Source organism: Biomphalaria glabrata, chromosome 14 (genome assembly GCF_947242115.1).
Source record: "Biomphalaria glabrata chromosome 14, xgBioGlab47.1, whole genome shotgun sequence".
Taxonomy (NCBI): domain Eukaryota; kingdom Metazoa; phylum Mollusca; class Gastropoda; family Planorbidae; genus Biomphalaria; species Biomphalaria glabrata.
The window spans coordinates 26,779,496-26,794,450 of record NC_074724.1 but is presented as its reverse complement, the minus strand read 5'-3'; the positions used below and the strand labels follow the sequence as shown (position 1 = coordinate 26,794,450).

General features: G+C 34.6%; 2 protein-coding genes across 2 annotated transcripts in view; one reads left to right on the top strand and one right to left on the bottom strand.

Annotated features, from left to right (window-relative positions):
- Window positions 1-6,102, top strand: part of LOC106055179 (uncharacterized) — an 18,353-nt gene extending 12,251 nt beyond the window's left edge. The window contains exons 8-10 of the mRNA XM_056010558.1: window positions 2,928-3,078; window positions 5,424-5,497; window positions 5,838-6,102. Coding sequence (XP_055866533.1) covers window positions 2,928-3,078; window positions 5,424-5,497; window positions 5,838-5,896 — 284 coding nt within the window. The 3' untranslated portion in view covers window positions 5,897-6,102. The remainder of the gene's footprint in view (window positions 1-2,927; window positions 3,079-5,423; window positions 5,498-5,837) is intronic.
- Window positions 6,103-9,400: 3,298 nt separating this feature from the next.
- Window positions 9,401-14,324, bottom strand: LOC106055175 (succinate dehydrogenase cytochrome b560 subunit, mitochondrial). Its single transcript, XM_013211337.2, has 6 exons — window positions 14,223-14,324; window positions 13,642-13,698; window positions 13,025-13,123; window positions 12,547-12,608; window positions 10,287-10,450; window positions 9,401-10,070 (listed from the first exon to the last, which is right to left on the bottom strand). The coding sequence occupies exons 1-6, from the start codon at window positions 14,237-14,239 to the stop codon at window positions 9,948-9,950; spliced, it is 522 nt and encodes a 173-aa protein (XP_013066791.1). The 5' UTR covers window positions 14,240-14,324; the 3' UTR covers window positions 9,401-9,947.
- Between the last annotated feature and the right edge of the window lie 631 nt (window positions 14,325-14,955).

The following is a 14,955-nucleotide window of genomic DNA, read 5'->3' as shown; positions in this document are numbered from 1 at the left end:
GGTAAAGCGCTTTGTTTCCGAACCGAGGAGTCTCAGATTTAAATCTCGGTGAAAACTGGGATTTTGGAATTTCGGAAATTTTAGAACGCCCCTGAGTCCACCCAACTCTAATGTGCAAAGTAAAGGCGGTTGGTCGTTGTGTTGGCCACATGACACCCTTGATAACCATGGATCACAGAAACAGAAGATCTTTACATCACGTTCCCTTTCGATCGCAAGGTCTAATAGGGGATTTTTTTTTCTAATCTAATATTCTAAGCTCTTCTGATTGAAACATAAAAGTAAATGTCATTTCTTAGTTGGCATCAGTGGTGTGTCAATACAGAATTCTAGACATAATAGACTATATTTTGTCTATTGTGTGGCTGAGAGGCGAAAACCGCTTGGCTACCTATCAAGGGGGCTCCAGCTCGAATCCCAGAGTTGAGCGCCTAAAGACAGCACGGAAACCTTCTCATAGATTACCCCCCCCCCCCACTCCTCACTGGTCCTCTTTTCATGTTCTAACGTCTTTCTTTAAGTTATCATTCTGCTGAAAAGTTTCACCAAAAATCTAAACAATGTCAAGGTCGCTAAACTGAACTTTACTGTTGCCAACAAAAAAAAAAAAAAAAAAAAAAAAAATTGAGGGAGAATGTTTACATCTCGATGCTTGCCAGTTAATAAAACAGAAGCGCTAAGAAAATATGATTCTGCTGTTCTAAAATGTTCACAGAAATTCTCATATATCTTTTAAACAAAACATATTATCGACATTTCCCTTATTTCGTACACCGGTTACACCAAAAAGGTAGCTATTTATGTTATTTTCCGCCATATATGAAAATCCCCGATTGCTACCACATTACCTCAGATCGCTTTCTATTCTTGCTTTCTCTTAATTAAAATCAACATGTAAATGAAGAGCAAATTGGCCAACTTGCTAATTAAGTATGACAAATAATAACAATCATTAATAATAGGGAGGGAGAGAGAGAGAATTAAAGATGAATCAAAAGAATAACCTTTCTGAGATTTATTTTAAACTGCTAAGCTTTCTCTTTACTTTCATTCTCCCTAACCAAATCTAATTAATGTCCACTTCATGTCCTTGCGCTTGATCAGTTCATGACTTTATTCGGGCGTGACCTCGGAAAAAGCAATCAATAACAAGGACGGAAGATGCCGGCAAGTTATACAGCTGTTCGTATAAATCACTCCGAACCGTGAGCCCTATTGTTGATTTATGAACCTGCTATTTCGTGACTGAACACGGCGTTGGGGATTTTTGTTTTGTTTTTGTTTCTTGATATCATTTATTCCTGAATCCAAGGAAGAGGCAGCGGTGCGATCATTAAAAGTAGGTCATAATTTATTACCTACCTTGTCGTTTGAATACATTTGTAAGGACACGTGACGAGATCCGAAGCTTTTTTTTTTTTAATGTTACATATCCCAGAATTCCTTTCTCGTCTGCTGTGCGTTTGTTTCAACACATTTCTTCTCCAATATGCACCTATGTATGAGTTTAGGGCACATGAAGAACCTTGATCAAACCCTGACATCATCGTAAACATAATATTTAGTTGATCATGTTTCAGCCTTTATTTTTGTTAAATAAACGTATAATATTTATTAAAAATAATATTGCTTAGAAATGTTTTGCTGAAAGAACTGAACTGAACTACCAAAGCGCTTGTTTGCAAAAGGCTTGATATAACTTTTTAACAATTGGCTATTCAAACTGTGGAGGCGCGGTGGCTGCGCGGTAAAGCGCATGGCTTCCGTACCGAGGTCCCTAAATCCTGGCGAAGACTGGGATTTTTATTTCCGTTATCTTGGGCGCGTCTGAGTCCACCCAGCTCTAATGGGTACCTGGTATTTGTTGGGGAAAAGTAAAGGCGGTTGGTCTTGCTGGCCACATGACACCCTCGTTAACCGTGGGCCACAGAAACAGATGACCTTTACATCATTTGCCCTATAGAGCACAAGGTCTGAAAGGGAAACTTTACTTTTTTTTTTCATACTGTGGTACGCGTATCACTGGTGTATCTCTAAGCCGTGCCAATTGGTACTCGCGTGGTCCATTATTTTCACGAATCAATGTCTTGATATTTCTGTTGAACATATTTTTGGATTCAGATTTGTAGGATGGCGGGGAAGGGCAGCGGGGAGGTTTCAGGACCTTCAAATGACAGTCCAGAGCGCATACCACAAGACCAGGCAGCCATACTGGTCCATCCCCACCTAAGTTTCATCTAAGTTTATCTAAGTATCATCTAAGTTTATCTAAGTTCCATCTAAGTTTATCTAAGTTTCATCTAAGTTTTATCTAAGTTTCATCTAAGTTTTATCTAAGTATCATCTTAGTTTACATCCAGAACCTGGTAGCAAAGACGTCAAAATAAGTTTCACACTAAACACAGCAGTAAGAGTGAAAAGCGTGTTCAAATTATTTCCATGAGCTTGAATGTCACGTCAGGTAATCGCGCAAACGACTTTTAGTAGTTTGACATTTATACTATAGGCCTACACCCCCCTTTTTTTTAATTGTAATAATTCAATTTGAGTTAGTTCAAGATCAGTTGGACGTCTTCATGATAGCGATTATGCTTTTTTTCTTTCAAAGAATACGGTCCAGGTTTAAAGAATATTTGAAAGTGGAACTGATACTTAAGCACACTGGTCCTCACTGGGTTTTATTAGTTCAACACAGTTTTAAAGCCCTGATCTAACCGAGACCTATTGTCATAGGAGGCCTGAACACAGACATGCGACATCGCAGTTCTGGATGACGTGGCAACAAGCTATTGGTCTAAACTGCCCACAGGTTGCGACGTCGCAGGTCCGTGATGATGCCTTCTATGACAATTTTTGGTCTCGGTCTAACACAGTGTAGGCCTACGTTCAACCGAATTTCCATCTTTTTTTTTTCATGTGTCTTTTAGCCCCACCTCCAGAAGCGGCGGGCTCCTCCACAAGTCAGAATGCAGCCATCGATTGTTCCGGCATCCAACAGATGCTTATGATGAGCCCTAGCGCTGCTGAAGGCCCAACGAGCCCTGAGGCTATCGAACAGATTGGCGTCCTGCGGAACAGGTTAGACAACTACAACATGCCTATTGATAGCGTGGGTTCGAAATTCAGCTGCCTGGTTGAAACTGTATTCATTGCATTAAAAAAAAAAAAAAAAGGTGGAGGGGAGGGGAGGGCCAGAAAAGGGACCGTGGGGGCAGTGGCGTAGCTAGGTTTGGGGAAGGAGGGGGAGTGTGTGTGTGTGGGGGGGGGCTAAGGATTTGTTGGGGTGTGGGGATAATAATGATTAAATCAGGTAATATATGCCTTATGCCAATAAATACGAATGTCGGGGTAAAAGGTAGTGAGGGAGTAAACTGAAATCAAAGTGATCATTGACCTGTCCTTGCAGACTTAGCATACATACTTATAATTCTTCATTACCTGTTTACGACTATCTTAAACTTTAAATTGTAATAACAATTTGGCCATAGATCTAGGCCTATATATCATAGTGTAAATACTTATACTCTATACCTAGGATTTGACACGAACATATCTAGGACATTATTTAGTGACTGTTAAATAAGTAGGTAGGTTAAAGGTTACGGTTCTGCGTGAAGCAGTGTGATCGTCGTTTGCGTTTCTATATTCACGTAACGCCGAGCAAGCTTGGCAAAGGACAACAACGTAGCCTACTTCTTGAGCCGTCTTGTCGCCATGCCTCAAGCCCATGCATGCCAGATCTATATAGGCTACAAGTCATTTACTGCTCAGGTTGACATTCTTTTGCGCGGAGTTCCTCTGCCCCGTTCCAGCAGTGGTGGTTGAGTGGCAAAGCGCTTAGCCTTAGGGTGGCGGGTTTGAATCTCGTTCAAGGCAAGGATATTGAACTTCTAGAATTTTAGTCCACGCATTCTAATGGGTACCTGATATTATTTGAGAAATTTTAAGGCGGTTAGGCGTTGTGCTGTTCACATAACACCTACTAGTTTAGAGAGTAGGTTAGTTTTGTTAGATAAATATATTGTGTATAGTTTTAGCGACGGTAAAAGTAATGACGTAGTAAGACAGACTAATGACGTAGGAGACTTAGGCGAACAAGGGACAACATGGCGTTATGTTAGATGTAGGTTGTGTTTGAATAGTAGTTGAATAGTAATTAGATATAGCGACGTTTTAGGAAGGCTGGACGGATTTCCCAGTGGTTAATAAAGTATCATTTTATAGAACTGAATGTTGTTATCAACTATATTCAACTTATAATGTTCTGTGGCTAATGTTAAGTAATAATTGATACATAGTCGAAGTCAGATTAGATTAGCCCACAACATCGACCATTGAAACAGATGAGCGACCTTTACATCGTGTAAGCCTACCCTACAGATCGAAAGATGTGAAAGGGGTATTCTACTTTTAAAAAATATTCTAGATCTTATATTTAAATTTAAAAAAAAAATGTCCTAGATCTAATATTTTCATTTAAAAATACATGTTATTCGAGGGAAAACATCTGAATGTCATGAAAGTCTTCCCGACAGCTTGCTCTCTGCGTGCTGGTGTTGACCTAACAATCATTCTGTATTGTTTTGAAATTGTTAACATGCTACGCACTAACAAACTGATGCTACTTTTCAAAACTAAAAAAAACAACAAAAAAAAAAAAACATTTCTTAGAATCAAAACCACTGATAACTCGCAAAATTAAGATATATTTTTCCTGCAACGTCAATTTGTACTCAATGTCTTTTAAAACAAATAGAAGCATTTAAAAAAGAGCTAAATTTAAAAAAAAATCCTTATCTAAAGGGGAAGAACTCCGTCATTAAAACCATTTCTAACAATAATGTACAAGCTATTTCCCATATTCGATATCAAAACAAAATAATTAATTACCAATATTTTTGTTCATTGATTCATGTTTTCTAGGTGCAACAAATAATTGTTTAACTTGATCAGAGAATGCGTTAGGGAGAAATAGCGTCAACCAATTATTTAAGGGGACTGAACCCAACAAATTTACCCACATCTGTGAATACTGAAGTAATAATTTCCCGTGTTGCTATACATTATTGAAATTATCAGCAATACATTGATAATTGGTTACTTTTTGTTTATTGAATCATATCTTTTCTATGCCAATGAATAATTGTGCGAAGTTTCAGCTTGATCCGACAATGGGTGTGGGAGAAATAACGTGTACACACTTTTTATCAGAGTGAGTTCATATAAGCTTTGTAAAAAATGAATCCAATCGCCAGTAGACTTTAAGCAGACATAAGGTATCGTTCATCTCAAATAAAATGGAAATGCATTCGATTGCCTATTATGAGTCTTGCCAGTTAGGGTCAATCCGAAAACCGCAATACTCCGAGTGTTCCTATGATCACAATGATGTAAAAACCAAACTAAACCTCATCTGTTTACAGATACTTTAAAAGCACTTGTCAAGAGAACATACTGTTAGGTTCACTTCCTTTGAGAATGTGTTGTCCTGGTCATGGTAAGATTTCATTTTCCCACTATAATTACTTTTAAAACAAGACTTTATGTCTTATGATGTCTTATTGGTATAGAGTCTTTATTACTGATGAATGATAGATTCGTGTAGATTTTCCATTCTTCTCAAATAGTTCTGTTCTAGTAAGTTAACTGTGTCTAAATTTCGTTAAAAAGAAATATGCTTTCAGTTCTCTCACTTTCCTGATAAATTTAGATACATGATGTGATTATAATTGATCTATCATAAAAGATGAAAGTTATTTTATTTGCTGGGTAAACTAGGTTATGTAAAGCTAGAGTATTTATAAGCTGAGACTGTAATTGTTTCCACCTGTCAACAGTGAGACCACCAACAATGGAGGAAGCCATGATGTTGAAGAGTATGACAGCAGCAGCCTAATTCCTATTACCTACCCTTGAGCTCTTAAAAAGAGTAACCTCGCCTGGCCATGTTCTGACTTTCTGATATTCTGGTACATGCCAAGTCTACAACACAAGCGTGGGCAATGTTGTCTGGAAATGCTGGCTAATACAACTACGTAGACCTAGCACCTTGACAGCTCAATAATCATGTTCTTAATAAACTGATTTTTTTAATTTAAATAATTTTTTGTGGTTTGAGAGTATTCTATTACCTAAGGCCATAATATACAATGGGATACAAAAAGAATGTGCCATCAGGACAAGATAAGATAAGACTAGCCTATCTCAAAATGTTTAATTTCACTGCAAGCAGATTCAAATCATATATATATATATATATATATAGGGATGGAAACAAGTAATCTACTCTGTATTCACCCGTCACTAAATAGCATGGCCGGACTTAACCATTGTGACCAAGAAGTCATGGAAGGAGTTCGAGTAATCTACTATGTATTCACCCGTCACTAAATAGCAGAGCAGGACTTAACCATTTTGGGGGCCCTATGCGAAACGGATTTCGCGGGACCAAGTTTGGGTAGGGATACGGACAATAAGTGAAAATTAAGAGTTTGTATTAGAAAATATATTTGTCTTTGCATTTTATTCATTCTTTACTACGTACAGAAATACTTTACGAGCCTTATCTTATATAATACGTGTAGCAAAGTCATACAGTATGTCATAAAAATTCTATTTCCTACATAGATGACGCTCAATAGCAAGAATTACCAAATGTTTCAATCTATCTACGAGAATTGTTGACCTCAAATAATTCTTCCTAACCCTAACCTGGAAATCTCCTCACATCTCAAACAAGACTAAACTAAGAATCTTTAACTCTAATGTCAAGGCTGTCCTACTGTATGGTTCTGAAACATGAAGAACAACTGAAGCGACAACAAAAAAAAGTACAGACCTTCATCAACAGATGTCTGAGAAATATCTTAAAAATACACTGGTACGACAAAGTAGAAAACACCAAACTGTGGGAGATGAGTGGACAGAAAAATATAGAAGTACAGATATTAGAGAGGAAGTGGAGATGGATTGGTCACACCCTTAGAAAAGATACCAGCAAAAAGGGCTAGGCAGGCCTTAGAGTGGAACCTCCAGGGAACAAGACGCAGAGGAAGACCAAAAAGAACATGGCGACGCAGTGTACTTGAAGAAGCCGAGAGGACCGGGAAGAGCTGGGAAACCATCAAAAAGCTAGCAAGAGACCGTGGAGGGTGACGTGTTTTTGTCGAGGCCCAATGTTCCATGAGGAACCCAAAGGAAAGATGATGATGATGATTTCTTCATTAGTTTGTGGCGTGAGAAGCCTCTTTCATCAAATTCCACAATTACGGGTATTGCATAATGCCGTTTTTTTTTTATCGCGCGTAGGATTGGCGTTTTCCATATTGAATGACAATTTTTGTCTATATATTTCAGGAGATTTACTTAGCTATTCGGTTGGTTCTTAATAAATTTCTTGTACTCCTCCATGGTTTCAGACATTGAAGCTGCATTTTTATATCTTTGAGCTCCACGTATAAATTCAAGCTCAACTTTTTCTAGAAATTTTAAGATATGAAGTTGATCCCATTGGCTTTTTTGTCTCCCTTAAAATTGTGTAACTTCTGAATCTGATCAGCGTGTGCTATGTCAGGTATGTTGTCTAACAAAAGACAAAGGTGCTTATAATATAGTCATTCTGACTCTAATATCTTTTACTTCGTTTGCTGCTAAAACATTTATAAACTTTTTAACATTACAGATGTACTTTCAGATATGGGTTTAATCTACATAACATTTCCATCATCTCATGGAAATTCTTTATTCATTAAAGACTCGTCGTTAATATGGTCATAAAATGTCACATATTCTGCTTTTATATAAATGGTCTGTGCACTATCTCCTTCCATTGTTTTTCTTCTTTACACAAATCATAGCAACGACTTCCTTGTCAAATGTATTTGTAGCCGGATGGTCTTGTTTTCCAATCCAGATGAACTCTTCAACCACACAAAAGTTACAAATTTCTATTTCATTTCAATACAATTAATTGAAAATAGTCGAAAAGAAAAAAACAGTCACTTTGCTATTAAGTGAGCAAATCGTCCCCATTAAGAATCATCAGCACTTACCAAGAAGAAAAATACCCTAAAATATTCAGGTATACCATTCGACGTACACATTGTAACATTTCCATTATCTTGGCTAGAGCTTCTTTAACAGAAAAATGAAATAACATTCAGAAATCTTAATGGCCACTTATTTACTTTCCGATTCTACAAAATTTACATTAATTACATGTGAGATTTCAATAATATTTTATGCCTAAAGAATGTCGTCCTTTGTTAAACAGTGACTATTGGTTGGCATCCTGATATTACCGTGCTAGCTACAAATTCAAAATTCGATAAAAAAAAATTTTAATCATGGACCTACATGCAGCTGGTAAACATCTGAAAGTAAGGTTTCACGTTTTGCTCGATTAAGTATGATATAACATTTTAAATCTTTGGAAATAATTTCATTAAAAAAATTAAATATGCTTAGTTGAAATGGAAAAAAAGTAAATATTTATTATCTATTTATTGTGAATAACATGGTCCAATATTTAGCCACTGTCGTTTATTTTTTTAGAATTGTCAGTTATTCACAAAGTGTATTTTTTTATGTGGGTGTCACAGGTGCGGACCGCACCCCCCCCCCAGTGACGCCACTGCTCTATGCACTTGGCAAGCAGGTCACCAACCTCACTGTGTGCGACTTTTTTTTTTTTATTTGGTTGCATGTTACAAAATGTTTGTTCCACCTTCGCCAGCAAAGAACAATGAGATGAAAGATCAAATAACCACTGCAACCAACCCAGTGCAAGCCTGTTTGATGTCAGCGCCGCCACTGGTGGTCACATTGAGTACTTGCAAAGCATGAAATAAGAACTTGAAGATATAGACCACACTTGTGTCAAGCTAGCTAGCAATAGTTTTTTTTACTTAGGAAATATGGCACATCGTTTGCTGCATTCTTTTTTCATCATTCTGTATTACTTATGGCTTTATTGCATGACTTATGGTCATATTGTGTTACCGTACAGTTACCTAATACTATTACCAAAGATCCTATTGTAAGGCTTACTGCTATGTTAAGCATCTTACTTTTCAATTCAAAAGAGCTACATTAAGAGAACAAAATATGATGTTAATGGTGAATCGCATCTCAACTGCTTGACCACCAAGCCCCTAAATAAAAGAGAATTTCAGCATTAGAGAACAAACTTACTTCTGGCATTGACCATTCATGTGTGACAAACTAATGAGATATCAATACAAAATCGGATTAACATATTGAAATAATTCAAAATTTTGATCATATCTTATTTTTGTTCATTCTTTCCAGTAGATTATATTATAGTACAAGAATAATGTTTTTTTTTTATTATATTGAAAACAAAAACTGAAATAAATATAAACGTGATAAAAACAAAATGTTAATTTCAAAGCCTCCCTTTATTTCCATCAGAACGTCTGGAAGAAAGAGATGACCAACACAATATATAACTAAGTGAAAAAACAATTTCCCAAACACAGTGTTAGATTCATTCACCCAGTACAAATCACAATTTAGTTCTATCTGGAAAAACCAGTAATAATACGCTAAAAAAAAAAAAGTCAAAACAGTCACCCAAACTTAACATGTACAACACTCGTCGATTTTTCCCCTAACACAGATTGCAGCAATATGAGCAGAATTTAAATGTCTAGCGTACATGGTTTTTTGTTTATTTTTTATTTAACAAACATTTTAAAAATAGCGCCAGAGTTATTAAACAAACAAAAAAAAATGTTTTTCTTCTCTTTTGAGATTCAGTTTTCAAAAATTCTAGCATAAGTAAACAGCTTTCAAAGTTTTTACAAGTTCATACTTTTACTGCAGAAAAACAAACTGAAACATTTGACACTATAATCTCTTTTATCATGAGTTGTAACTTAAATAAACTAGGTGATAAAAACAAAGTACAGCTTCGTCTTGCAGTTTTATAGCTCAGATGGCTTGATGCCAAATACAAAATAGGTAGAAACCACAGCTGTCAAAGCCATCACAAAGTAGGCAGATTTGTAAAGTGTCTTTAAAGCGTATCCATAGCCAAAGTCCCAGGCCTGTAAGAAAGAAGAATTTTAACAAATTATTTACAATTCTATCAAAACAGGATGGCATGATTAGGAATTAGTTATTTGTTTCCTAAATAGGAGACGTTTTGACTTAGCTTTAAAAAAGCTATGATTTGTAGCAATTGATTTTGAACTTTACTGATTTAAATTTCCAATGATGTAAAAAAAAAAAGCAACGTTGATTTGTTTTTGCTTTGTACTCACCAAGTGGCGTAATCCATTGAGGAAGTGATATGTGACAGGGAAGGCAAAGACATATTTCAACCCATAAATTATGAATGGAGCAATGCTGAGATTCTTAATGTAGTTCAGGTTAGTCTTGAAATCTCCAGGTAAACACAGCAGAAGTATTGATGTTCCGCAGATAACTGAAGGACACAGAAATACATACTCATAAAAAATATCAAAAGCCTAAATTTAAAAAAAAAAGGGTAGAGAACTAGGTAAGGTAATGGAGCATAGTGGGTTCGGAACGCTAGAGGGACAGCCAGAAAAGGGTACATAAGAAAGTAATTGAATAAGCCCAACACTAACTTTATGGTATTAAACCTTAAAATAAGTAATACACAGTAAAACAGATAGTTAATAAACTGAAATACTTTACAAGGATATAAGATGGCAATCAATGGAAATCATATTTTTCTTTTAAAGAGATTATGATATCCTATTAATCTAAACATTATACAGAGATGCCTACATGCCAAAAATGAAATGCGTATACACAGACCTGGAAATGCGTATTTTGAGGGACTAATGCGTATTTTCCAAAATATCAAGAAATATATTCAGGAAAGACTAAAATTAAATCATTCAAGCACACAACTAAGATAACATACACAAAAGGAAGCAATTCAAAAGTTAACACTGCATTAAGTTATATGAGACATTTAGTACAAATTTGTCAAAATATTTACACTTGTAGTCTTTGTCATAGACCTTTCTAGACTATGTCAGAATAAGAACGTTCTTGTCACTTGGCAATGATCTTATGATCCTAATGCCTCTTGTGTACTTCACATTCCATAATAGCGGCAACAGAAAATTTATTCAAAATAATGGGAATTTTTGTTACAGGTGAAAATAGACTAAAACCAGATGTATGGTTTGCTTAACTCGATCAGTGACATCTAAAATTATGATGACATAAAATTAGTTGTTTTTTTTTTATAGGAAATTTCTTTACAAGGTATCCAGACGCTGAACATATTTTATATCACTCAGATTTTTCTTCTTCCAGAGCCTTTTTAATTTTGCAGAGTTAGCAATGATAGCTTTGGCATCCTCTAAAGTGCCCATGATTTCATTCTTTGAATTTAGTCCTTCATTAGTAAAGGAACCTAGCTAGTCGCTAATGATTATAACAGTATCTACCACAGAAGATACATTCTGCAAGTTAAGGAACATAAGTTTGATTCCCTTTATCACGCTAAGAGAGAGATTAAGCTCAAACAATATTTCTCTATGAAAACCTCTGCCCTTCTCTAGAATAAATCTAGATCTGTAAGCAGCTTCATTAACAGTTGATGTTTTTTAATGTCATAGGGATATTTAAAGGTATTTTAACAATTCCACAGAATTGTAGGCTCTATCGTGAATGTGGTACATCTAATAGAAATAGTCCATTTCCAGGCATTGACGCACTGATCTATGTATATGATAGACAAAAACTACTTTTTTAAAAATAAATTAATTTTTTTTTTTGCTTTAGAGGGGGAAATGCGTATTTTCAGATGATAAACCGAACTCGTGTATTTTGGTGTCCATTTGCGTAAAAAAATATGCAAGATGCGTACTTGTAGGCAACTCTGCATTATATCAAGCAAAGGGATTTGAATACTCAAATAACAAGTCACAAGTTAATCATATCACTATAGCAAAATAATTAAAAAACAAAACAAAACAAAAACAATAGGTTATCTTAAAGAGTGTCATTTTGACTGGGGCAAAGTTTAATAATTATTCCATATAAATTAAACATTTAAAAGTAGTACTTTGATATAGAACATAATTTGGAAAAAACACAATTGTGATCATTTAGGTTCAGTAAATCACATTTATCACTTTGGGGTCTTAATAACTGGCATTCAGATGAAAAGTGCATGTCCTTTGTGATGTATATATCATAAGTAGTGAAATGTTATGGCTTGAGTTGTGTGTTTAGTCACAACTTAAGCAACAACTACAGCATTGTAATCCTCATTTTCATTGGTGATGGCTATAAATACTTCATAAGTTTTTATCAGAATGTAAGGCTTTAATTTAAACTGAATTTTGGTCAAAATGCTCAAATAATATTCTGATGTAATAGGACTTGTTTAGGTTTTATGTAAGATTGCGTATTTATGAAGTTTTAGTCTGATTAATGGGTGGCCCAATTAAACAAAGGGACTATGCTAAAATATAAGCAAAAAAAAAATAAAAAAAAAAAAATAAAAATTACAAAATGGAGATAAACTGAACCTACCAACTTGCATTGCTACCCCAGTGACTCTGTGGGTAAGTGATGTCATCATGGCGAGATGGGGCCTGAAGAAATACAGTTTTATAATGTTGTTCAATTTATGATAAATATTCAGACAAAACTGGAAGATGGCAGAAGACTTTTCTTAAGTTTTCTAAAGTTAGACATTTATAATTTTCATTTGTTTTACATGTGTTGGATGTTCCCTCAGAATTGAATATTATTAAATCCTAGCCCAAGCTTCCAACAAGATGGAAGCTGACAATGGGCTGGGTTTAAACCAGGAACCAATGACATGATAGTCCACATGACAAGTAAGCCCTCAATAACAGGTAGCTGACAACAGAAACAGACAATTAGGTTGTTAGAGGGGAAAGAGGTGATGCTCAGACAATCTAGTTGAGGGTAAGGAGAAGTAATTGAAGCCTGTAACGAAGAAACCTATGTCAAGGTGGCTGTTTAACATAATTTATGAACTTACTTGTACGAAGAAAGAAATGGGGACAGTGGGCGGCCAAGTTGTCTATTTTTAGCCCAGTACTGAGCCATTTCTTCATATGCACTGGTTGTCTTCTTTGAGCTATTAAACAAAAACATTAATGATAACATTACCTCACAATACTTTGATAACATATAATATGCTAAGAAATAGGGAACATAAAAAAAACAGACATAATCTATACATTTTCCTATTAGATTAAAGTTATTTAACAAAGAAAAAAATCAAAACAATTATAAAACATTACTATCTATAGTGAACCAGCAAGGATCATCACTTTCAAATATATTTATAAGTATAAACACATATATATATATATTAATTTCTTTCTTCAAATAAAGACTTTGACTTTAACTTCTCGCAGATTATAACAGAAGACCTCCCTGTCCTACATCATTTTGAACATAAAATTATTATAATTTGCCATTCAATGTTAAGTTTTTGCTTTCTAAAATATAAGGTAAGGATGTCAGTAGATAGACATCTTAATGCAAGATCTACTTATAGCTTACAACTTGTCTAGCCCCAACTCCCTGAGTCTAAACCTAAACATGTGAATTTTGCTTTCTCTGATCATCTGATGTGTATAAGTAGCTTACCTGTGTTTCAACAGCAGTGAAGTTTGTCTTAGCAAGCATGGTGAACGGGACAGAGTTCTTTATAATGGAAAAAAAAAAGTAGCATTAAAAAAAAAAGAGATCTACTAATAGATCTACAATCCTAAATATACTTAGTTTATTAAATCTATTTGTGTTTGTTAGTTACACTGTAAAGCCAAGGTCAAGGTTAGTTTGCTTTTTTTGATGTCTTATTGCCAAACAAGGTCAGAACTAAAAGCTATTCATTTTAATAAAAATACGTGTTATGAAGATCCAGCATAGATCTATCACACGCATTAAACGGTAATCGGTGTCTTGACTACATCTAGATCTCTTCACTTTATAGATTCTAGATCTAAGTTACATTTGTTACCTAGACATCTATTTTTAATTTTATTATTCTTTTTTTTAAATCCGAAGTTGATTTGACAGAGAGGTTTATCCTAATAAGTGAAAGAAATCGTTTAAAAATGGTGTAACAATAACTAGATCTTTGTTGTAAGAATAAAAAATGCATAATCCACTTATGAATAATTACGTAATTTATTAACAAGATGTTTAATGTAGATAGATCTAGATACCTCACAAGCAACGCCATCTTGAACTTGATCTACAAACCTAAAAGCGAAACTGAATTATAAATGCAAATAATAAGCGAGCTTACATGGTTTTATAAAGAGAAGAGCGCTCTAAGAAAACATTATACTGCAACCTATATAAATTCCAATAATGTTTTTTTTCTTTTCTATGTGAAGGCATGAGATGTACAACCGCATTAACATATGTTTTCTGTATAGTTTATACACTTACAGTAAATATCGAGCATTTAAATTGATATATAAAATCACTAATAGTCCGACATGAAATAATTTCAATGAGACAATTATGACAATGTCAATAGCTTAGGTAAAACAAACATTTGTAAGCTTTTACTAGATCTAGATATGTTTCTGCCCACCCCTTTTTTTTCCAGGGCTAAAATTTCACTTTTTTCTTCATTTTAATTAATATTTTTAATATTATCCAAAATCATTCATTTAAAAAAAAATCTTCTAACTTTTGTTCTTTTCGTTAAAAAAAACCAAAACCCTTACAATTGTGTCTAAAAGCATTCATTTAAAAGAAAATTCCCAAATTGTGTGTAGCAAAGCATTCATTAAAAAAATCTTCCTACTTGTGCATATTATCATATTTAAAAAAATCTTAACAAATTTTAATGAGCAAAGATGAGGGGAAAAAAACAACAAAGCAACAATAACATTAACAAATGTTAAAATCAGGTCTTTTTATTTTAAATCATTTTTTTTTCTCTTT